This window comes from Artemia sp. Qi Xiang Cuo, chromosome 5 (genome assembly GCF_049724085.1).
Source record: "Artemia sp. Qi Xiang Cuo chromosome 5, ASM4972408v1, whole genome shotgun sequence".
NCBI classification, from domain to species: Eukaryota; Metazoa; Arthropoda; class Branchiopoda; order Anostraca; family Artemiidae; genus Artemia; species Artemia sp. Qi Xiang Cuo.
In genome coordinates, this window is record NC_142798.1 from 7,846,129 (window position 1) to 7,871,027 (window position 24,899).

Consider the following 24,899-nt stretch of genomic DNA (forward strand, 5'->3'; position numbering starts at 1 on the left):
TCCTTGAATAAAAAAAGGGCCTAATTTATGCATTGATCTTGTTCAGCTATTCCAAATCACTGATTGAGGCTGAGAGTATTTTTGGAAGGTCAAATCAATTTTTATACCATTTAAAGACTATAATTGTCAAATATTTTTGGGATTTTCACCCTAATTGATTGTAAAAGCTTTCTTAAGTGGTGTTTGATTGGATTTGGCGCATCCGCTGCTCAAATTGTTCTTACTGAGTCGTACTTTCCCAATAGGTTAGGTCAGGGATGTGTGTGCAATCAAACATTAGTACTCACAAACCGACCATATTTAGACGTGTGTCATATAGAATATATGCAATTCAGAAATCCCAAACCGCCTTTGTACAGAAATTAAATAATAAAAACAAGTTTTTTTTAACCAAAAGTAAGGAACGACGTTAAAACTTAAAACGAACAGAAATTATTCCGTATATGGAAGGGGCTCCCTCCTCAACGCCTCGCTCTTTACGCTAAAGTTTTTTATTATTTAAAAAATATAGAGTTGTGAGAAAGTCAAACTTCAGCGTAAAGAGCGAGGCGTTGAGGAGGGGGCAGCCCCTTCAATATACGGAATAATTTATGTTTGTTTTAAGTTTTAACGTCGTTCCTTACTTTCAGTTAAAAAAACTTGTTTTTTTTATTTAATTTTTGAACTTTTTTGAATTAATGCAAATTTTGATTTTGGCTCACCGTACATGAATAATTAAAAAAAAATTTGCATATTAATTTTTCTTTTATTTGGTTAAATGGATTTCTCGAAACTTGTTTAATTTTATTTACGAACGTTTTTATTAGTAATAAATATACGTAACTTTCGAATTAAATTACGTAACAAACTTCTATATTCATATATTTTAATACGTATATTAGGGGGTTCGCCCCCTATTCAATACCTCGCTCTTTAATCTAAAGTTCAAATTTTGTTCCAATTCTTTAAAAATGACCGCTTAATCACAAAGGCCGTTAATTAGAATAATTAACTCTTATGAAAGTACTAAAAAATCTTTGGCTTAAAGAACGAGGTATTGACTAGGGGTGAACCCAATCATATACATAATATTTTCTGTTCGTTTTAAGTTTCGATGTTGCTGCTTACTGACAGTTGAAAAACTTGTTTTTTTATATTTAATTTCTGGTCTTTTTTTAAAATAATGCTGGCAAGTCCGGCGCCCCCTTCAAAGCAATGTCCCTTCCCCCATGAAAACTTCCTTCATGGAAAGATCCTCCAACATACCCCCCCCCCGACTACCAGAAAAAACCCTCCTGAAAACTTCTATATACTTCCCAATAACCACTACTATATGTTAGCATTGGGTAAAGTTCATAACTTTCAGCCCTTCCCCCGGAGACTTTGGGGGACTAAGTCATCCTAAAAGACATAGTTATCATATTTTCGACCATGCTGAATAAAATGGAAATCTCAAAATTTTGTCGGGAGACTTTGGGAAAAAAATGAGCGTGGGAGGGGGCCTAGTTGCCCTCCATTTTTTTGTTCACTTAAAAAAGACACTAGAACTTTTAGTTTCCGTTCCAATGAGCCCTCTTACGATATTCTAGGACCACTTGGTCGATACAATTACCCCTGGAAAAAAAAACAACAAATAAACACGCATCCGTGATCTTGCTTCTGTCAAAAAATGCAAAATTCCACATTTTTGTAGATAGGAGCTTGAAACCGCTACAGTAGGGTTCTCTGATACGCTGAATATGATGGTGCGATTTGCATTAAGGTTCTATAGCTTTTAGGGGTCTTTCTCCCTTTTTTCGAAAATCAGCCAAATTTTCTCAGGTGTGTAACTTTTGATGGGTTGTATTAAACTTTATGAAACTATATTTAAAATCAGCATTAAAATCTCATTCCTTGTATTTATCTATTGGTATAAAAATCCCGTTTTCTAGAGTTTCGGTTACCATTGAGCCGGGTCGCTCCTTACTTACAGTTTGTTACCACGAACTGTTTCATCTAATAACACAAAAAGAAGATTAAGACTTGCAGAAGAACCTTCATGTAGAAATAGAAATTTCATACAGAAGTAGAAATTTCATATAGCAGTAGAAATTCAAAACAGAATTAGTTTAAAATTGATTAACAATGATAAATGATTGATTGATTGAAATAGATAATCCCAGTTTTCTGAAAACTTAATTATTTTTAATTTCTAGGCATATGACTGACAGAGCCTGATGTTTCACAGTAGGCCTAGGTAATAATTTTTGGCTAGGAGCCAAATAAATTGATACAACCATATGTAGAATTTGATAGAAAATACACTTTAAGCCAGGTTTTAGAAACAAATTAATAAAATTGATAAATGAGTTGTCCAGTGGCCAAATCGCACAGCTACCTAAATTTAGAATAGTCTCAATTTCACTAAAATTAACGGATTTGAGCTTATTGAAAAGTTTTAGCGAAAATACAAATCAAGTTGAGTTTGAGAAAAAAAATTAAATAAACTTCTAAATGAGTCTCTCAGTTGCCGAATTGCTTAAATACCTAACTTTATAACAGAGTTATTATATAAGAATGAAGACAGATTGTTGGTTTTGTATGAGTGTGATTAACGCTCTTTAAGTACATTTTAGGACAAATTCATTCAAAATGGCTTTAAATTATCATTTAGTACTGATTGATCCAATAAGTTTTTCACATTTGGAGTATAGAAAATCCAGGGGGGGGGGGCACAAAATTGTTCTTTTTTTTAATGATATTATCAAATAAGTCATTGTTCAATAAAATATCCAAACAAGGCATTTTTCAAAATATAGGGGGGGAGGCTAAAAACCTAGGAAACACAAATGACACTGTTAGTTTAGTTACACATATGAAGAAAATCAAAGGCAAAAATTATATAAGAAAACTGGAGTATTGAAAAAAAAACAAATAGTTGTAAATAGCAGGAAACAAGTTGTGTGGTACCAAATGTACTGCTGCTTATGCCATATGTCATGTTCATATGATGCTCTGACTTGTCAGGAAAAACTGTTCTTGGTTTATTTCCTGCTGATTTGTCAAATGAGAGGTTCGAAAGTATTTCTTTTAGCTGATAGATCTCCAAGTGAGGAGTTTAACTCAATTTGGAATGCTTATTATTGAAAATTGAATTATGTTGAATATTATTATTGAATAAGTTGTTGCACCTCGATTTGCATAAAATGTCCGAAGCCAAAAACAATTTCATCCTAACACCCTCCTCTACTTCTTCCTCTAGGCGTAGAACCTGCCGTAAATATCATACTACTCAAAAGCACCTTGATGGAAATTTATTACCTACAAATACACAGGCAAGTTTCATCAAGAAGTAAGAAGTCTGGACAGATTTAAAAAATCCCAAAAAAGGAAATTATCTGAGAGACAATTTAGGTTAGGGGGACAATTGTGAAAAGATTGAAATTCTTACTTGCCTGGGCAACCTGGGCAACTAGCAGAGATGGTTTTAGGGGAGAGGGACAGAGAGGGCACTTTTCCGGGCGCAGAAATTGCAGGGGCTTGAAATTTCAAACCAATAGTTTAACATTTAGAATAATTTTTTAAATTTAGAGATTTTATTTATATAAAAATAAAGCAGAGAGCGCAGTTGGGTGTAAGCATAGACAAACTGAATCTGAAATTTTCATTTTTGCCACATCTTTTTCCATATAAAGCGAGAAAAGTCAGATTTCAATAAATGAAAATTTTGTTACTAGATAAATTTTTTTTTTTAATTTGCCCTGAAATTTTTTTGGGACACAGGGGGGGGGGGGGCTAATAAAGATATTGTCCCAGATACAGGAGAGATCAGAACCGCCACTGCTGACTTGGTCACATCGTGCACTATCTCGAACAAAACTATGGGCTTCCCTAGACACCATTTGTAATCAAAATATTCTGAAAACCAAATGATTTGTAATTCCTAGGCATATAACTGACAGTTAATACCTAGTTAATATTCTTACCTGGTTACTTTTGGTCACAGTGGTGCATCTAGAATTTTATTTCATGGGTCAGTGTCGTATGTCGGTTGCGATAAAACAACTAATTACATATCAGCCAAAAACTGCACACAATAGAATCGTGCGACAACACTGAAGGAGCGAGAAAACAGAAAGAAGGGGGCGTAAATAGATCATTTAATAAACATGACTAATATAAGTTACTCGTTTTCATTTTTAGATACATAGAAAGATAGATTTATTTTCATAAAATACAGTAATAATACTACAATCCACAAATCCCCACAAAGACTCCCTGGCCTGTAGGGGAGGGGAATATGAAACAAATATCATAGCATTAAACATTTAAACACATAATATGTAAGCATTTGCTTCATAAAAATGGAGAAATAAAAAAAAGTAAGGAAAGAGAGTTCATTAAATAAGATTTAGAAAAGAAAAGGAATTCACTCCTTTTTGTTGTAATTTGGGGGTAATTTGGGCTCTTTTCGGCTATATCCTAATCGCCTGACATATGTCAATGACGCGTTACCTGATAGACAAATTTTGCTGCATTTTATAACAGCGTTGGTTTTTGCATTTAAAACAAGGGTCGATTGTAAATATTTGTTGATAGTTATTTTCGTCTTTATCGTAGAAGCAGAAGAAAGAAGAAAGATGGCTCCATGATCCAGAATGTGACAATAATGAGCTGAGCTATATAATTTTTGAACCACATAATTATATGGATTGATATACCACTAATAATAGGTGTAAAGCAATGTAGTATATTTAGATTAGAAAATTATTTATTTAAATGCCCTTCATGAGAATATATAACAATAAAGACGGTACTTAATAATATGTCCTGTGTCCTGTGCTGGGTATTTACTTTTCAATCTTCCAAAAATAAAGTTAGTTTAGATAGTATGCATTATTCCGAGGAAGTGTAGACCACATTTTTCGGAAGTTTGTGATATATATTAAACTTACTGTGAATATTTCCCTTAAGATGTTTATTTATGTAATTTGAATTATTTACTCCTAATTTACTTTTCATGTTCAATGGCTGCTTCAGTAGTCTAACCCACAAATATTTTAACACAGTCTTGTCCACTTGGTACTCCTAGAAGAAGAATGAACGAAAAAAGTGGCATAAAATAATCTTTTAATTAAGCTATTTTATTCTTTTTAATTAAACTTACGTTCATTAATTTGTAATTGACCCTCGTGTCTGTGCCGTATCTAGGATATATTGTTAGAAGGATACCAAAAGAATTGTTTCCCATAAGTGAAGGGAGGGGTAACAGAGAATTCTTGTTCGAACTTTTTTTTTTTTTTTTTTTTTTTTTTTTTTTTTTTTTTTTTTTTTTTACCTGTATTTCAAAGATTAATTTACGAGCTTGAGATATATCTTTCGTTTTAGGAGAAATAGGCTTTTTACCTGCATTTGTTTTCGCTCGATTTACGAGCCGGAGAAGTATTCGGTGGAGGGATTAAACCCAGTGCCTCTCCTTTTCCTTGGATAGTCCTTCCTCCTGTTCCTAAATTATTTTTCCGTAAGGGAGAGGTAAACAAAGAATTCTTTTTCAAACTGTGAGTTTTTTTTTTTTTACCTGCATTTCAAAGATTTATTTACGAGCATGAGAAATATCGTTCGTTTTTAGGAGAAATAGTCTTTCCACCTGTATTTGTTTTTGGCCTATTTACGAGCCAAGAAAATATTTGGGGGGAGGGTAAACCTGGTGCCTCCCCCTTCCCTTAGATATAGTCCTTCCTCCTGTTTCTCAATCTTCTCCTCTTTCACCATTTTCTTTTAATCTTCGTTGTCCCTCCCTCCCCCCTTCTCATCCTTAGACGATCTAGCTTCAGGGATGTTCAGTGTTGCAGTTATGTGCAGTGCTATGTGATGGAGTTATTTTATAACAGTTTAATTCTAAAAAATAGATTGACTTGTTTTAATTGTTAATGTTATTATGCTTACCTTTTTCTTGAAAGACCATACAAATTATTTCCAGGCAAACAACTATTTCTTTGACCCACCAAATGACCAGATATGGTTTTTCAACTTACTATTTAAAATTACTGTAAATAGATTGACAGAACCCAAAAGTGCATTTAGTTACTTTTTAATGTGCTTTTAATATTCAGTGGCTGTTTTTATTCCAATTCATTTTAAGTATTAACCTGCATTCTACTTGATCAAGACCGTATCCAGAAAGGGTAACGGGGCTTACCTCCCCCTCGAAATTCCTACCCGAACCATGGAAAAGTAACAAAATTTATATAAATACATTTTGATGTGCGTGTAAAGCTTTTTTCGTACTCCCCCGAAAAAATACCCCCTCCAGTGTATACAATTCTGGATGTACTTAATGATGTCTTTTCGGTTTAAACAAGTATTATAGTTTAAAATATGCATTTCTTGAATACTTTTGGTTTTTGGTTGTGATTCTGTTTTTCTAAATGACTTATTTTAAGCAAGAGGCCGCGTTCCACTTGATGATGCTTCTTTTGCAAATTAAACACACATTTTGCTGCTTTGCAATTTTAAATCAAAACAAGTCTCTAATACTTTTAGATATTTTTTTGTTTGTTTTTTTGAAAAACTATATTATCCTCTTTGCCCACTTCCAGATGGTTATTGGAGCTTTAGTTATCGAAATTGCATTTGTCAAGACCTAAAAATGATGTGTGTGCATACCAGCCCCCGTTTAAGTCAACAACTTAATCCATTTAACTTAACCCTTATTCAACTCAATGCCATTCAGCCCAAAACCCATTCAACTCATCCCCCGTTTAACTCAACCCTTCATGCAATTCAACCCCCATTGAAATCAATCTAATTCAACCTAACTTAGCCGGTTGCAGCGGTTGAATTGAACTGGGATTAAGTTGATTTTGGGTTCAATGGAATAGGGGTTGAGTTGCATGCGGGTTGATTTAGATATTGTTGAGTTAAATAGGGTAGAATTGGTGTTGATTAAAAGGGTGTATTTAATGAGGATTGAATTGTACGGGGGTTAACTTGAATGAGGGTTTGGTTGCAGGGGGGGGTAATCGGGAATTGAGTTAAATAGGGTTGAGTAACCCGACTTGAGTTGAACAGGGCTGAGTTAAAGGGGGACCGAGTTAAATGGGAGCCAAAAATCCGTCCTTGTGAAAATAGCCGTTTCTTTAAAATAGCAAAAAAAAAAGTATTTCAGTTTTTACTGGATTACTATTTCAACTCAGTTCGTCCCTAGAAATGCCCAAACCCTCCTACACAAAAAAAAAGAAAGCTAAAACTAAATTTCCTAATTTCACTATAGAAGTCTGATTTGAAATCTGTTTCTTCAACAATATTCCTCAAAGTGAGTCTTCGGGAAGAATTTTAACAGTTTGTTTCAGCATGTTTTCTTTCTTTCCAGGAAAATGTGTTATTGAAGCATCATAAATCTAGTTCAATCAAGGTGATAGACTTTGGCAGCTCTTGTTATACGCATCAACGAGTCTACACATATATTCAGTCAAGATTTTATAGATCCCCCGAAGTTATCCTTGGATTACCTTATGGTCCTCCAATAGACATGTGGTCTTTAGGTACGTTGTCTCTTTTTAATGATTGACATTGCTGGATCTAGGGATGAGGGGTTGGGCCCCTGGCCCTGATTATCAGATAAATTTCCCTTTTCTCCTTTATATAAATTGCTTTCTTCTGACTTTAAAACAATTTATATCTCTTTGAATCTAATGGTAAAAATGACTCGGCTTTGAAAGTCACTCGACTCGAGTCGAGGCCAAAGCGTGATTTTCAAAGCTAGTGAATTGATAATGAGGGTAATATTGGCCCATTCAAGTCAGCTTTCCCGTGATTGGTCAGCATCCCACTGGCCCGCAAAAGAGGCAACTTTAGTTGTTTTGTGTATATGTGTGATTTTAGCTGTTTGAGTTCACAATGAGATGATGGTAAGGTCATTATAAGTTTAAGTTGGAATCAAATGTAAGTACTTGGTCAGACAATTTGGTGAATAAATGTGAGTTATATTTTTGAGCCCGCTTTCGGTTATTCCCTAACCTGTTCAGGTTCGAGAAGGGAGTTTTGGTCGAGTTCGTAGTATATGTTGAGGTGTGATACTACATTTACGAATCTTGGTAGATATTCTCCCTATACTCCTCAACAGGGCACTTAACCGAAATATCGTTGAAAAGGGGGTGTCAAAGGCTGATGTTTTTAAGGGGGGTGATGTCGAAGGCTAATGTCGTTTGACTTGCAAATTTTCTGTAAAATGTTTTAAGTCAATGTTTAAAAATACAAGCTTTCGGTTCCAAACCAAGAGTTTTAAATCATGCCGTGTGAAATTTTAAGTCAATAAGAATAACAAGAAGTTAAATTCCCCGTGATCCAATATCTTATCCTTACGTTTAGATGATGAAAATGCCCTCCCCCCTGGAATATGGGACTATAAAGTAATTATAAGGAAACCAAAGGAAAGAGAGCAGAATAGGGGAAAACCATGAACAAAATGTGTGTTGCCTCATTGTTGGCTGCCTGCCAATAGGTTTTGACCCTGAATAAAGAAAATAAAAGTTCTAATTTGTGACTGTATGGTTGGGAAAAATGTAAAGTTTTTATCGCATTGGTCTTTCGTAAGGCCGTGGCAAGGGGGGTATGAAAGTTTGACCCCTCCCCCCGAAATTTTTGTCCTACTCGTAAAAACGTAAAAAAAATACATATAATCTAGTTTTTGATGCGTTTTTTGTACCTCACCCCCTCCCCCTCAAACAAAAAAAATTTGCGTGAAAATGTAAGCAAATCACTTCTCACATACTCCCATGCTTCTCTGTGCTGGAATGCTTAGGAATTTGGATTTTGGATTGTAATGTTTCTATAAAAAAAGAAGCAAAATGAGCCGAATTTATGTGTGGATTAAAAATTCATGATGCTTTTATGAGGGCTTCAATTTGAAATTTTTGAATTTACTCAGTTTCAATCGGTGCTCCCTAAAAAAATATCTTCACCCGATTCGCAGTCGTTTTGATATATTTTCGGAAATTATGAATTTTCCCCATCTCTCTAAGTAAAGTAGTTCGCTGCAGAGATGGGGTGCTCTCTAAAATTTGTGTCACTATTCTTCTCCCTCTGAGCCATAAAAAATTAAAATAAACAAAAGGTTTTCAACCAATTCTTGGTTACTTTGATTCTTGGTTGTAAGACTTAACAGGCTACGGTGTAAGACTGTTGTGTGCAGTAAATATTTTATAATAAAACTAAAACTATTCATAAATCAACGCAACCATTTTGACATCAACTGGTCTTTTTAAAAGCCACACTTGACAGATTTGGCATGGAAAAACTTCCATAACACTTTATGGATACAAACTACTTTCGGATTTAGTAAAGAGCTTCAAAGTAAAATTATTTGCAAAAGAGTCACCTGCAAAAGAGTCAAATAAAAAGTAAAATGTCGAAAGCTTTTGTGACACAATTCGGTATTTTCAAAAGCCGAACTTAGCAAGTTAGACGTGGAAAAAAAAACCAAAAAATTGTCTGGATACAAACTACTTTCAGATTTACTAAAGAACTTAAAAGTAACATTGTTCGTATATTTAAAAAAAAAAGATATACAAATCAAATGCAGAACAGCTTTTGTTACACAATTCGGTATTTTCAAACGACAATCTTACTGAATTTGGCACGAAAAATAAACCAACAATGTAATAACCCCTGTGAGGGAACTTTGACATTTACCCTCTTTCTGCTATGTTGAACTTATTTTTTATTACCAATGACCTGAGGACCTTAAAAACAATTTTAGTATCTAAAGTGTTTTCTATTGCTGCGGCAGTCACCCACAATTAAACATCTCCTAGGTATCTCCTAGACAATTCACACAAGAAAAGACAGTGTTAGGAAACACAGTCAGGAAACACCTTCACTGGCCTTCATTAAAGGAGTTTTCAGCGACTGATGGTACTGGTGCGACATTCTTGTATAGCTTAAAAGTTTATTTTTCAGGATTTTCAAAAATAATTTATGATGTGAGGGATATATGAGCAATTTCTTATCGAAGTTGGTTTTTACTGACCTACAGTCCTATTAACTAACTACTACTAACTACAGTCCAGTAACTCATTGCTATTACACTAAAAAAGATAGTACTAGGCAACACCGTCATTGCTAGTTTGGCGTAGACGCTGGCAAACGACTGCAATTACCACGTTTCAGAACTCAATCAAGGGTCAGGGGAAAGCTAAACATAGTGAACTCAATCAACATTGGGACATTGACCTTGATGAAAGAAATTTCAGGAACGCCTGTTGCGCAGGGTTTAAAGGATCGCCTGTTGCGCAGCATTAAGGCTTGCGTTTCAGGATTTAAGATGATGTGTCTAAGTTTACATAAGGTTTAAATCACTCGAGATTTTGAAGCATCCATTACCTTAGTTGAATGTGCTCCAGATGGTGCACGGGTTGCACTACATGGTGCAACACTCAGAATTTTTCCCATTGGCTATATCTGTGGACCAGTGTTCTAACTATCAAAAATTGGTTGATTAATAAGTCGGATTGCTGTTGTTTCATACCTTTTGCTAAAACGGTTCATATATAACGGGAAACTACAATTAGTGCAAGTTGTTTTCTGGTAGATAGTTGAAAATTTTGCTCAATGATTCCTTAGAAATGTTTTTTACTGTTCCTTAGAAACAGTTTTTTACTTTTAAATCATGTGACTTGTTTACTACTATGGTGCTCTCATATTACACCAACGAATATTAAAATTTTTTATACGATAATCGACGTGGCGAGAATTTTTTTCTCCAAAAATTCGATAGATATTTTATTTTTGAAATGCCAAAAGTATTAAGTTGCTTGTGTATATTAGTGCAGCAGAGATACAAGACCACAAATTGTGCGCCTTAAGCACAGGTACAGAACATTAGATTTCCTATTTCTAAGTCATGGGTTCTAGCCCACCATTAGTCATTTTTAGAATATATTTATTTTTGGTTGAAAGTCACATTAGGGGAGAATTAATTGAATATTAGATTATTTTATGCTTTTTTGCGTGCTGATTGATACATAATTTGATAAAATTTTGGGATCTTTCCTCTTTGAAAATGATTTTTGAAAGTCATAGTTGGAAAGTCTACACTGTTTTGTCTCACTGCGGGGGAACCAATTTGAAACTTTCATGGGACAGATTTTTCTGAAGGGGGGGGGGGAGGGGCTTGCGATGTAACTTCAAATTTCTGGATAGTTGGGTGGGAGGGGAAATTTTTTTCTTATCCTCACACAAAAAGTATACGCTCGTTCAGCTATTTGATATATTTTTACACATCTGGATGGGTTTATTTTTAATTTTTTTTTCAGAATTTTTAATATCTATGTTGGGTAGTAATTAAGTTAGTAAGTTTATTTGTAACCCGCAATATAAAATAAATGCAGATTAAAAAAAAAAAAATATTATCCACAAGGAATTGATAAGAAAAAAACAACATAAATAACTTAAAATATCCATAGAAACACTAATCTGGAAAAAAAATACTTGAGGGGGTCCCTGGCACAAATCTTCCTTGGAGTACTGGTCCTCAGATCCTTAGCGATGTTGTCAAGCAGCACTAGAGGGTCGATAAGTCCAAAATGAGACATAATCTTCTGATTTCTGTACCACCTTGGCAAATATAGCAGGAAATTACAATATTTAACATTTTCAGCTGAAGAGGCTGAAGACTCTCCTTATCTGAAGACGGTCCTTTTTGCGTTTTAGATGCTGCACACCGGACAGAAAAAGAATTGCAGGAGAACAAAAACTATGATAAAGTTTACATAAGCCTCGGCGGCCGTACTTCCCTCTATTAGGCGAGAATTTACCATATGAGAATCGAATGCACTGCAGAGCACTAGCAACCAGAGATGAGCATGTAGTCGAAAGTGTATCAGAAAAAATAATCCCAAGACAATTCAACTTTGAGACACACTTGAGTAGCATTGTACCCACATGTAAAGAAGGAGCAGGGTTAGAAGTATTAAAACACAGAAACTCTATTGGGTAGTGTTTTTTCTCTCTCTCCTTAGTACAGGTGACCCTTCGACCTTATAAACTACATTCATTTTTAAGCTACCACAATCACTGCAACGGAATTACAAAAGCTGGACTGATTGTCTTGCCAAATGTTGTTTTCTTAATAAAAGCCAAAGGGTTCCTAAGATAGTAAGTCCAAAGTATTTTTATACAGTTTGTCTAACGGGCGTTCTCTTCCTTAATGGGAAATGGCAGTCCAAAAAACTTGTCTCCGTGTTCTCCGAAGATAAAGCTTCTAAAATTACTTCCTCTGAGAAGCTATTTGCTGTGAGTGTGTTTCTGAACAAAAGAAGCGGGGAATTGTGTACTCGGTCTTATCCAGCGTATTAAGGAGAATGCATACATTAAAGAACATAACCAAGGACAGTGAAAACGGGATCTAATTGTTGAATTGGCTAAGTGGAAACTTACGCTGCCATAAATTTCAAAAAACGTTAGAAGAAATAGGGAATTCAATTTCTAATGAAAAAGACTACCTACAGTCCTACCTACATAATCCGAAATTCAAATAATGAACGTGGGTGTAAAACAGCTAAAATAGGCTAAGTGGGTGCAAATCAGCCGAAAATGGGTATAAAACAGTAGAAAATAGGCGAAGTGGGTGTAAAACAGCAACAAATGGTTTTGAATCAGTCAAAAAGTAGGCTAAGCGGGTGTCAAACAGCCAAGACTGGATGTAAAATATGAAAAAATAGGCGAAGTGAGTGTAAAACAGCAACAAATGGGTTTAAAACACCAAAGAATAGGCCAAGTGGGCGTAAAACGTAAAGCAGGGTGTAAAAACAAGTGGCACCAAACAGCTTAAGAAGGCTTAGCTTCCTTTTGGAGATGTGGTCGTCTCATGGAATCAATAGATTGTTAATGTTAGAATTTTTGTGGATGAAAAGCCCCATCAAATTTAACCACTTGTAATTTTTCATTTATTTTCACAATTCAACGTGACAAGTTCCACGTTGCCACTGGCAATACTGACAAAAATGTAGCATTGTCATAGAACTTGAAACCACCAATTTTTTTAAAAAGAAAATCGCGGGTTTCAGGAATGATTAGATCTTGATGGGCCCTTTGGGCAAAAATTACTTTTATTTTTATATCCCTCTTATAGCCCCCCCCCCCCTCCCACAAAAACTCTAAGCAAAATATCTACATGTGGACGAATGTTTGGTTCTTTTCTGTTTTGGATTGATATCGGAGAACTCGTTTTGCTGACCCTCAATTGTTTTAATTCATTAGTTGAAAATTTTTGGTTGAAGGATGCGCTATTGAACATATAGTACCTGTAAAATGTACTATTGGTTTTCTTCTTTTGAGTTTTCCTGTTCGCTATCCAATTAGGCTTAAAGCTTATATCCCACGTGCAAGTTTCTGAGCATATTATTTTTACTCAGTCCTAGGGATTTTAATGTTTGAACGTACGATGGGAGTTTCTTATCACTTTATAGCTTAGATTCAGCTTTATTCATATAGTGAATTATATTTTTGAAATTCGTTTTGCATTTTCTTTAATAAGTTGAAAATTGGTTGAAAACGTGGAAAATGGGAAGATTTTCAATATTAGGCCTATAAGCAATTTTAGATAAGTCTCTAAGAGAAAGTCCAGTTAACATCTGATTCTGGATTGGTTAATGGGTAGGTCTGAAACTAATAAGTCAAATCGAATACCGGAAGGTATCGTTTCTTAACCGTGAAAGTATTTTAGTTGTAAAATCGCGTGAATTATCAACGTATATTTGAAATTCTTAACCATGAAAGTAGCTTGTCGTAAAATCGTGTGTTTCCCAGGAAAAATAAACATTTATGTAAGAAATTCTCTTGTTGGAGAATCTAATTCTCAATGAGGCATACTACCCAGAATTCAGAGTAACTCCGCTTTATCGTTTTTGCCTAATAAGATTTTAAGCCCTGTAGAGCATACTGCCATCTACATAAACATACTTGAGTATGCTAAGTATACTCGAGGATACTATGTGTATTTCGGCGTGCTTATATAATAAGAGTATACTTGTCGTTTTGCCGTCTTTTTGTTAGAGCATAGCTTAAAGGCTGAAAGAGAACTATTAAGATGTGTTGAGTTCAGATGCTGCATAATATAGTAGTTAATATTTTCTGGTATATCAAGGGAAAGTATAGTAAATAAATGATATAATAGTTGGTGATAATTAATTAGTATAATCCCCAAGGCATGCATCATTGCATAGAACAGGTATTAGAAATTAATTAGACTACCACTATCGATAAATAGAAGTTCAAATAGGGATAAAACCCTTTTAATAGACAGTGTTTCAATTGGGATTTTATCCCTATTTGAACTTTTATTTATCGTCATGAAAAGGCAGTGTGGTCTCTGAAATTATCTACTACCACTATCACCTACTGTTCTTTGCAGCAGAAAGCCATCTGATGTTAAAACAGCTGTGCACATTCCTCCACCATCCCAATCTTTTTAAAGCTTCACTCTTAATCTTCCCATGAACTTTCTATTTCCTTTAAATTCTTTCTTAAAATTTTCCTTTAAATTTCCTTTAAATTCTTCCCACCTCCTGGATTTTCAGCCAGATGGTTTAAAAGCCATCTGGCTTTTCAAAAAAGTATATCTTCCAAAAAGTATAATATTTGGCAAGTTATTATTCTTATTCCGTAACATGTGGCTTAGCCATCTCAGCGTTTATTCCACTGTAGTCCTAGAAAGCGGGATCGAACTATATTTTTCGTACTGCTCATTTTCTTTACATAGGAAGTCAAAACATTTAAATACATTTAGGTATTGATAAATAGATGTGCAAGTATTTTTAAAGAATTTAAACTTTTATAATATGTGATAATATTTTGAATAGTTTTTCTATTTAAGGCTTCTATTCCAGTCTTATCTGTCTGCATCTCAGGCACTCAAATAGAGACTAGAGGATTTCAGTTATGATTAAACCACTCCTTCTTTATATAAAAAGGTTTTTCCTTTTACGGAATGAAATTGCCCATTCATCTTTCAAATAGTTATTGAAAGACAGATCTTCTTTGAAAATGTGTTTTTCCTTTGAGGAAAACCTTAAAGGAATCTTTTCATACATTAAGGATTTTGTCTCTTCAACCCTTCAACCCTGGTAATCAGCAGCAAACAACGGTAGGAGTGTAAAGTTTAGTAAATATAATTTAGAACCGCATAATGAACGCGGGAGGGGGGGGGGCTCCAATAAGGAGCTTTGAACGGTACAGGCTCTCCCTGAATTTTGAAAAATCTGTTTTTTTTTGTATTTTCCTAAAAAACTGATCCGTCCCTGGAGATTCCCAGATTTGAAAATACTGGAATGAAGATATTTTTATCTTCATTAAAAAAGTCTTTCCCCCCCCCCCGTTTTTGCGAATTGACGTTTCTGTGAACGCTGCGAAATTCTAAAGTGGCAACTTACGACTGGTCGATGCGGTTATATTGAAAAAGCTGTATTTATCATGTTGGATAGGAAGGCCACTTCCCCAAAAACAATAAAAATTGCAGAAACACGTGTTTGCCTAAACTTTTAGCAAAAAAACACATTACATAATAATTTTTTGTTGTTGAGCCCTCACGTACCCCTTTTACTGTGACTTAAAATCAACTATGTTTTGCCATCTATATCTCATTTACCGATCCCAGTTACGAGTGGATTACACCGTCAGCAAAATTTTTCTGAACACACCGGATATATCCACGGCCAGGGCCATATCTAGGATATTGACTTGGTGGAAAGTTAAGACGTTTGAGGAAGGGTGAACTGGGTGCCAGAGAGGCTCCTTAGGGGCTGAATCCTCACATAAAACGCTTTAATGGGTTCTAGAGAAACCATTATTATTCAGTTTTGGCATACTGGAGTAGTTTCGAACAGACCTGGTCAAATTCCCGTGTTTCCCCCCAGATTTCTCCAGTTACCCATTCAGAGCTGGCTTGACTCTGGCTAAGCTTACAGAGTCCCATTATTAATCCCCCGTTCCAGACTAAATAACCAGCGGCACCAGGACTCGAACTCCTGTCCTCAGGATTTTAAGTCCAACGTGCTAACACTTGGCCAGGACAGCTCAGATGCTTTAAAAGAAAGGCCTAATTTGCCATATTCGCAACTAAGCACATAAAATTTTTCCTGCAGTGACAACTTGGTTAAGGTTTAAAATACCACATAATTTAGGAAAGAAAGGTTTAAGAATTGAGCAAAGATCTCTAAATATGTAATTCGTCGTAACTTTTTTTCTGGGCTTTTAAAACAGCATTATTATAAAGTGGCGATGACGTTGGCGGACTCCTTGGTAGATACCCTTCCACACTTCAACCCAGACTTTGCTTGATACGAAATCATTCCGAACTGGCACTTTTATGATAACTTTCAGTCATCCATACATATTTTTGAATACCCTCACAATAAGATAATAAAACCTCGACTTTTCACAGGACGTTTCTTTTAGTGAACTTCTTTTATTTGATGGTCCTTAAATCCCCAATTTGTAATAAAAATCAGCAATGACCTTCATGGAGAAGATGAAAATTATGAAATTATCTTAGTCTTTAGCATAGAATGTTTGAAAACTGTGTATGTTGATGGCAATGGGAGACTACGGAATCAAACAGGGAAGAAAAACTCTCCTGGACTTAGATTATGCTGATGATTTTAAGCATCCCAGATGAAAGTGTGAGCAAAATGAATAGACTTTCAGAGGTTTTGCGAGTTCAGGGTGCTAGAATAGGTTTGAAAATTTTAAGAAGACTAAGTCACTGAGGCTAGGAATAAGTGAAGATGAAAAAATTGCGATGGGTAACGAAAAGATTGATCAGGTGGACAGCTTCACTTACCTTGGTAGTATTATTAGTGAAGACGGCGGAAGCAGTGAAATGTTAAAAGTAGAATAGCCAAGACGAAGGGTGTTTTTTCACAGTTAAAATTTTCTTGAGAGAATAGGAAGATAAGCCTACAAACCAAGATTTGAATATTAGAAGCTACAGTGATGACAGTGGTCTACAGTGTTTTCGAGAGAAATTGCCTACGGATTATTCTGGGGACCGGCAGACTTGACCGTATTTCAAACAAGCAGTGAAAAATAGGGTTCGGCTCTATTTTTTATAACTGTAATAAAAGAAAGATTAAGATGACTATGGCGCATTCCTTGCTTTAAAGATGAGATATTACCAAAGATTCTCCTTTCTAACTTATTACCTAAGTTTGAACGAAAAACAGGTGGTCCGCGGTTGGGGTGAGAGGATGTCATAAAGGAAGATTTAAAGGAAATCGGAACTTCCTGAAAGGATGTAAAGAGGGAGGTTTTGAATAGATTGGGATGGAGGAGGAGCGTGCGTAGGTCTGTTGCCTTCAGGTGGCTTGGTGCTGCGATGAGTTGTTAGTAGTAGTAGTAGTTTTGTTGACGAAAAAATTTATTCGTAGAAAGTGTTCAATAGTTAAAAACTAATTTTATGATGTTTACGAGGACTGGTTCTGCTCCCACTCTCCCTGGTGTCATTATTTACAATGGCCTACCGCTATTACAAGTTGAAGAGATCCGATGTCTGGGATTCATCCTGGATCGAAACTTGAGGTTGAGAAAACACTGCGACATCATAACATGCGAGCTGGCACAAGGCCTTTGAGTTCTGAACCGTTTTAAAAATTTTTTACCTGTAAAAATTCTGCTTTTTTGTGTTTTTCCATAATAGCGCCTTATATAAATTATGGTTGTTTGATTTGGGCGAGTAATTTTAGTTGCAATTTTAGAAGAGTTCAAGTTCTGCAGAATAGGGCTATAAGGTTGATTGGAAGGTATGATCGTGGTGTTGATAGCACTGAATCACTTTTTAGAAAGTTTAAAATTTTAAAGGTTGGTGAAATAAGGGATTATCAAATTAGAGTTTTTGTATTTCAGTGTCTGAATGGTCTTGCACCGGATTTTTTTATGAATATTTTTAGGCCTAATTCGTTTTATCACGATTATTCGACTAGGAGTGCGGATAGTCTTGCATCTGAGACACGGAACACAACGAGAGCGAGTCAAGTGACCCGACACATGGGCCCGTCAGTTTAGAATTCGTTCCCAGATTCTGTTCGTCAAGCTGAAAGTGGGCCGCAACTTAAAACACGGATTAAAAATCATTTCTTTTCAGTAATTTGGTTGTTTTAATGGTTCGTGAGAAGGCTTTTTTTTTTTTTTTTTTGTAGATATTTTATTTTTATTTTTTTTTATATTTTTTTCCATTATATATTTATAATTATTTTATGTTATTATTATTGTTTTCCCCTTTTTTCATTTTAATTGGTTTGATGATTTGGCATGCATGATATCCAACCGGTCGCTTTTTAAAACAACTTATTGGTTTTGTTCGACATGTTTTCAAAATTATTTTTTTTTTTGTTTAAAAAAAAGTATGAAACTGAAACCTGTTAGAGTAGTCTTACGGAAAATAAAAAATTCACCTAGTATTTAACATAATTTCATGTAAGCATTTAATATAAGACTTGGAAAACTATGTTGATGCCAATGTTTGTTCTTAGCAAATCTTGTACAGCGAGAGTTGTCTTACGGAAAGAAAATAATTGATTTAGTTTTTGCTAATCCATTACATTTTTTTAATCGAAATAATCTTATGGAATGTTTTCATTTTACGTCCTAACATAACTGCCTTCTTCTCAAATATGCCGTTTTAAATGAGAATTTACTGTTTCAGTATGTAGTCAGGGTATTTCTGTTGTTTTAAAAACTATTCTTTTCAATTATGTTCCTTTTAAAGCTGTTTCTTTACTAAAGATATCATAGTCCTTTTCAATGTTTAATCAAATTCCAATAATATAAATTATAAATGTTTTCAAACTTTGAGAATAGAATCTACAGAATGTATAAATATTGAATGGCTTTAACTAATTCCACTTTTCGACTATCACATTCAGAATCATTTATTAACATAAAAGCTTTCGTAGTCAGGGTTTAAATCCCGACTAAATCGCGCTATTATTTACAAAGTGAACAAAAACACAAAAAAATTAATACACATATCACTTATTGTAGACTGAAACATAAAAAAGGCACAAACAAATTGCTGAAGCGATTAGTACAACACTTGGGCTGGACTAATTGTGTTGCTTTTGATCTTCTAGTTACTTTTTTTGTCAGCAGTGAGGGTAATATATTCCTGTGTTTATCAATTGTCAGAAGAAATTGGCCAAATTTACAGATAAGTTGAAAATGGCAGTCGTGGAGTAACGGCAAATTTAGTTGAGACAGTGCTGATTCGTAATCGGTGTACTGATCAGACAGTATGGCCTTCACTGCTCTTTTCTTGACTAATTCAAGTATTTCTCTCATATAGGCAGTGTTCTGAACCTGTGGACCCCATACAGGGCACGTATACTCTAATATCGGGCGAATATATGTCAGGTAGGCTGTTTTCAATTGCGGCACTGAAAAACCAAATCTTCGCATCAGTAAAAGGGTACGCATGGCACAGTTCGCCTTTTTCACTACCTCTTGGACGTGGAGGCTAAACGAATGCTAAACGTGGAGGCTCACATTCACTAATTCGACATATCACATTCACTAATTCGACTCTTTGACCATCACATTTTCACAATCGCATTCTACTCCTTTTAATGCTTCTGTCCTTTTATCGAACTCCAAAATGTTGGAAACAAAGTTCTTTTCTTTATTATTCGCTTTTGTAGCAAATCTGAACAATTAAGCAAAACTTTGCTTTTGGGTTTTATACTATACACTGAAAATATAGAGCCACCACGAAATATAAAGCTCGCTGCATTTTCCGCTGCAATTATCACTGCAATTTTGGAATATTTGATTTTGCTTTCAAACGTCATTGCCTTCTTCTCAAATATGCTGATTGAAATGAGAATTTCTAGAGTCGAATTTTAGTCGGGGATTTTCTGTTCTTTTTAATCTTTTCTTTTTAAAGATGTGAAAGTCCTTTTCATCGTTCAACGAGATTCTCATCATATAAATGGTAAATTTTGAAAAACGTTCAGTAATAGAATCTACACAACGTATAAATGTCGATTGACCTTAACTAACTCCGATCTTTCATTACTTCCACGATCAGATTCCACTATTCCTGTTAATGCTTCTAACTCATCTTTTTAACACACTTCATAGGTGTTGAAAGCAAAATTCTTTTCTTTAATATTTGCTTTTGTAGCAAATCTGAACAATTTCTGCAAAACTTTGCTTTCGGATTGTATACTACAGTAGTATACTTTTATCCTTATTGTCTGAAAATACAGATATGCCATGGAATAAATAATTTCTTTGTCCTGCCATGGAATATAAAGTTGGATTGATTTTCCACTGCCATTGCCACTACAGCTTTGGAATATTTCACTTTGCCTTCTTTTCAAAATGCTGATTTAAATTAGAATTTTGTAATGCCGACTTTTAGTCAGGGTTTCACTGTTATTGTTATATCTATTCTTTCTGTTTTGTTCTTTTTACATCTTTTTAAAGACGTGAAGGTCCTTGTCAACGTTCAACGATATCCCAATTAATAACTAATAAATGTTGAATAAAATTCGGGAATAGAATCATTAAAACATATAAATGTTGAATGACATTAACTAACTCGATCATTTCACAATCAGATTCCACTACTTCTGTCAATGTTTCTGTCTCTTCTTTTTAACATATTTCATAGGTGTTGGAAGCAAGTTCCTTTTTTTAAATATTCGCTTTTGTAGACAACCTGAATAATTTTTTGCAAAATTTTGCTTTCTGATTTTATACTATTGAAATAAATTCTGAATTCAGTACTCCACTAGAATATTCCACTAGAATACTCAAATACTCCACTAGAATATTAGATTTTACGTTCTAACGTTATTGCTTTTTTTTTCTTAGGATCACTAAAATGAGAATTCGTTGAATTGGAATTAGTCAGGGTTTTCTTTTGAACTTTAAACCTAGAGCTGTAGAATTTTTGAAAAAAGTCTTTTTCAAAAGAAAAAACAAGATCCTGGTAGCAACAGTTTCACTGTTCTGTTTATTTTCTCCATAATATCTAATAAGACATCTGTCGAATTTATTTTTTCCCTTTCCTTGGGAATTTATATTTCGTGTCAAAGAACTAAAAGTATACTACTGATACTGGTTTTAATTTCGGAAGAACATCAGTTAGTTAGAGGATAGTATCTTTTGACCCCCACCCCCGGACAGTTTTAGTTTTATGGAGGCTGAAGGAGCTGTGTGGAGGAGTCTGATTTCAGAAGAACAGCACTTACTTCGAGGCTAATATCTACTGAACCCCCTCCCCACAGACGATTGCAGTTGTATGAAGGTTAAGGGAGTTGTATGGAGGGCTTTAATTTTGAAAGACAAGACAGATAGTTCAAGAATAATATTTTCTAAAAGTTGAAGTAGGTTGAAACAGTTTTATGGAGAACCTTAATTAAAAAAAACGGCACCAAGTTTGTGTATAATATCTGCTGCAACTCCCCCTGGGACAATTTCATTTGTAAGCAGGTTGAAGAAGTTGTATGAAGGACTTTCATTTCGGAAGAACAGTACTTAGTTCGTAGATAATATCTACTGAAACTCCCCAAGACAACTACAGTTGAATGGAGGTTGAAATTTGCGTGATGAAGGTTCAGCTGCTTAACATAAATTTAAGCGAACTGTCATTTGGTGAGATTGTACCAGACTGTATAAGATCTACCACAAAACTTTCATTGATGTTGCGCATCACCCACATTTATTGGGTGTTGGGTGTACCCATAGACTTATTAATTTGTAATAGACTACAGATAGTATTTATTCTGGCGAGCCCCTTTCGCGTTTTCTTCCGTGGCACCAGTAAAGGTTTATGAGTTTTTTTTTCCGAAGAACGCTGTATTTTAAGGTCTGCTTCTCTAAATCGCAATTCGATTACAGTTTTACTACCACTGTTCTTGTTGGATACCCTGTGGCAGCATAGTTGATTGGTGCTCTGCTTGGCAGTATGGGGCCTAAGGATCAACCCCCTAGCGGCAAGGTTGGGTGACAGTTTTGCTACTTGTCCCTGCAAAAAAGAGCCAGCAACTGGAACGCTGATTCGACCCCCTGTGTGCCAGTAATGACTTTGGAGGATTTTTTTTATATTTTTTTAATTCCTTTTGGATGCATGATGGCTCTTTCCCTATTCGCGTGTTTCAGTGTAGTATATGCATTATATTGTATTTCTTTGTGTAAAAAATTATATGCGCATAATTGAACTGTTCGCTGATTTCGACCTCAAATGGCCAACTTTACTTGAAAATGGTGAATGAAGAGGAAGATATATGTCATTTGCAGTTTATCACAAAAAAAATATTTCACAATCTTTCTCGTTGACCATAATCCAGTAAACTTAAAAATAAATCACTTAACGCAATTGAACTTGCTTATTATTTTCAATAAAATACTGTTTTAAAAATTTGCAATTGCTGGCAATGAATCAGAAATAGGGAGGAAGGGACTAGACAAGGCTATTCTGATAGTGGTGTCATTATTGAAACCACATTAGATCTGATGCTTCGCTCTGTCGCTATATGCGTGGTTGTTATAGCTGTATGCGAGGGTGGTTGAGTTGTTTGATCTACGCTTTGTACTGAGAACATTTCTTAGCAAAAAGATAAAATGTATTCATTATCACTTGTACATATGTAGTTTTGGATGATAACTGTGTACTCTATTTAAGTTTTCTGAGCAAGTTGCTAAAAAATTTTGTCAAAAGGAGAAAAATTAAACCCTTACGCTGAAATCATCATAAGGATGAGGTATTGAAGCGGAAAATCTTGACCCTTAGCTACAGATAACAACCTATCCCCCAATACATAAGTCTCATACCCTGTAATGAATTGAATACCTGCGTTAAAATGGCTTTTTACCCTTTTAGTCTTCAGGGGTTCTTTTCTGTTCGAAATACCTTCTATATAATAGCAGTTGAGCTGCTCCATACCTCCATCCAACGAACAGTGTTTTCCGGCAAAGTTAACATAAGAAGAAAAAACGCGAAGGAGAGGATCCACTTCTTCTTCTAGAAGAAGAAAAAAAGAAGTCTTTTCTGCTAGAAGAATAAAATAAAAAAAAAGTCTTTGAAGATTGAAGTTATCAAAATTTGACTTATAAACAAGGAATATAAAAAAAACTAAACATTTATATATACAATATAAAGAATCCATACTAGTTCTAGGGGTATCCTTATTTAAGACAATATAGTTACGTGCCAAATTTTGAAAGACTTTTTTTCAAGATTATTTTCAAAATAATATTGGGACGAAGAGGAAGGGAAAATTTTATATACTGTATGACCGATTAGCTACAATAATCAATCAACACATTCAAACGAAAACCCACCCCGTTGCGTACTTTTACTAAATTCCTAACTTTAAAAATTTACCCGTCATACTCAAAATTATGAAAGGCTTATTGTTCTTTCTATTTTTCAGTCATCACCAGACAATTGGGATTGTATTATAATGCTAAATTATACAATTGATTTGTTATTGAATTTTTTTTCAGGTTGTATTTTGGTGGAGCTTTTTACTGGTTACCCTCTGTTTCCTGGGGAAAATGAAATGGAGCAGTTAGCCTGCATTATGGAGATCCTTGGTCTTCCTCCCGACTCAGTGATTCACACTGCCTCTAGAAGACGCCTATTTTTCGGTAAATATTTTCTCACTATAATTGTATTTATTAGTAACACAAACACATCAAAAAGCTAAGTATTGAAGTAGAACACGATGAAATAAGAAAAAACACAAAATTAATCTGTGACAAGAAAGAGAATTCGCAAAACGCTGATAAAACAAATGAATCCAACCGCCACATGGCGGCAAGCGCTGTTGCGTCGATTTTGACAATTTATCGTATAGATCAGTCAGGTTCACAAAAATATTCCGATACCGACGAGGAAGAAAAAGAAGAGACTCACTGGAACAGAAATAAGAATAAAAAGCCAAGGTGTGTGCGAATCTTTTCATGGGGGGATAGATAATACAGCGTCCTTTGGTTAATATTGCTTCTAGTGATGTAGTTATAAGTTATCTTTCTTTTACTATATGACTATTACGAACTAAGAGAATGTGATCTGTAAACTTGTTAGTAAATGAAATGTCATATCTTGCCTATGCTGATGACCTGCTTTTAGTATAAGCCATACTAAAACCGGTCTTTCTAATATAGTTTCTCTCGTTGCTACTTCTTTCTCGGATATTGGCCTTTCTCTTAACGTAGATAATGTGAATATCTTTCTTTAAAAAAAAATCTAGTTCTCCCCTTCTGCGCCATGGTTTTACTATCCCTCTTGCACGTCTTCTCCGCTGGCTGAGATTTCTATTACTAACAATCTTCTATGCCTGCGCCAGCGCACAGTCTCAGATATTATAAGAAAATACAATTAGGATACGCTCAGATTGTTGCTAATTGAGGGACATATAACAGACGTGTGATGGTCAAGCTCTATTCAACTCTCTGTGATCATTCAATTCTTTTGCTTCTGGAATTTTCCCCCTTCTTAAGAAAAAAGAACTAAAAAGAATCATGATTAATTATTTTAGATTTTTCCGTTATTTTATAATAAAACACAAAAGTTTGCGCCATCCCAAACTCCTCGTTGCGATCACTTTTTAAGATTATTTCCTTCTCAGAATAAATTTCAGAATTCGTGCCTGATACTTGCGCCTCTCTGATCGTTTGTCCTTTATTCCTTTACTCTGATTGCATTGCTTTTGTTCGTATTTCTCTGCATCACTGCTTTATTAATTTCCTTCAGCTGTGTCTTTTTTCCATCCGTTTATGTTTTTTTTCTCGTTCTTGTAATTTAATTTTTATGCATTGCTCTTTAAGTGCTTTCTTTGTGTTTTCTATGTGCGTTTTATTCTGTTTTATTCTATTTCCTTTATATTTTGTAACTGCAAATTATTTTATATTTTTTGTCGTTAGATTCTTGAATT

The 24,899-nt window shown here is 34.8% G+C and overlaps 1 protein-coding gene across 1 annotated transcript in view; it reads left to right on the top strand.

The window, feature by feature from the left end:
- LOC148951764 (uncharacterized) overlaps positions 1 to 24,899 on the top strand; it is a 243,061-nt gene that overhangs the window by 174,469 nt on the left and 43,693 nt on the right. The window contains exons 9-10 of the mRNA XM_089089323.1: positions 7,331 to 7,502; positions 23,467 to 23,610. Of these exons, the coding sequence (XP_088945449.1) occupies positions 7,331 to 7,502; positions 23,467 to 23,610 (316 nt within the window). The remainder of the gene's footprint in view (positions 1 to 7,330; positions 7,503 to 23,466; positions 23,611 to 24,899) is intronic.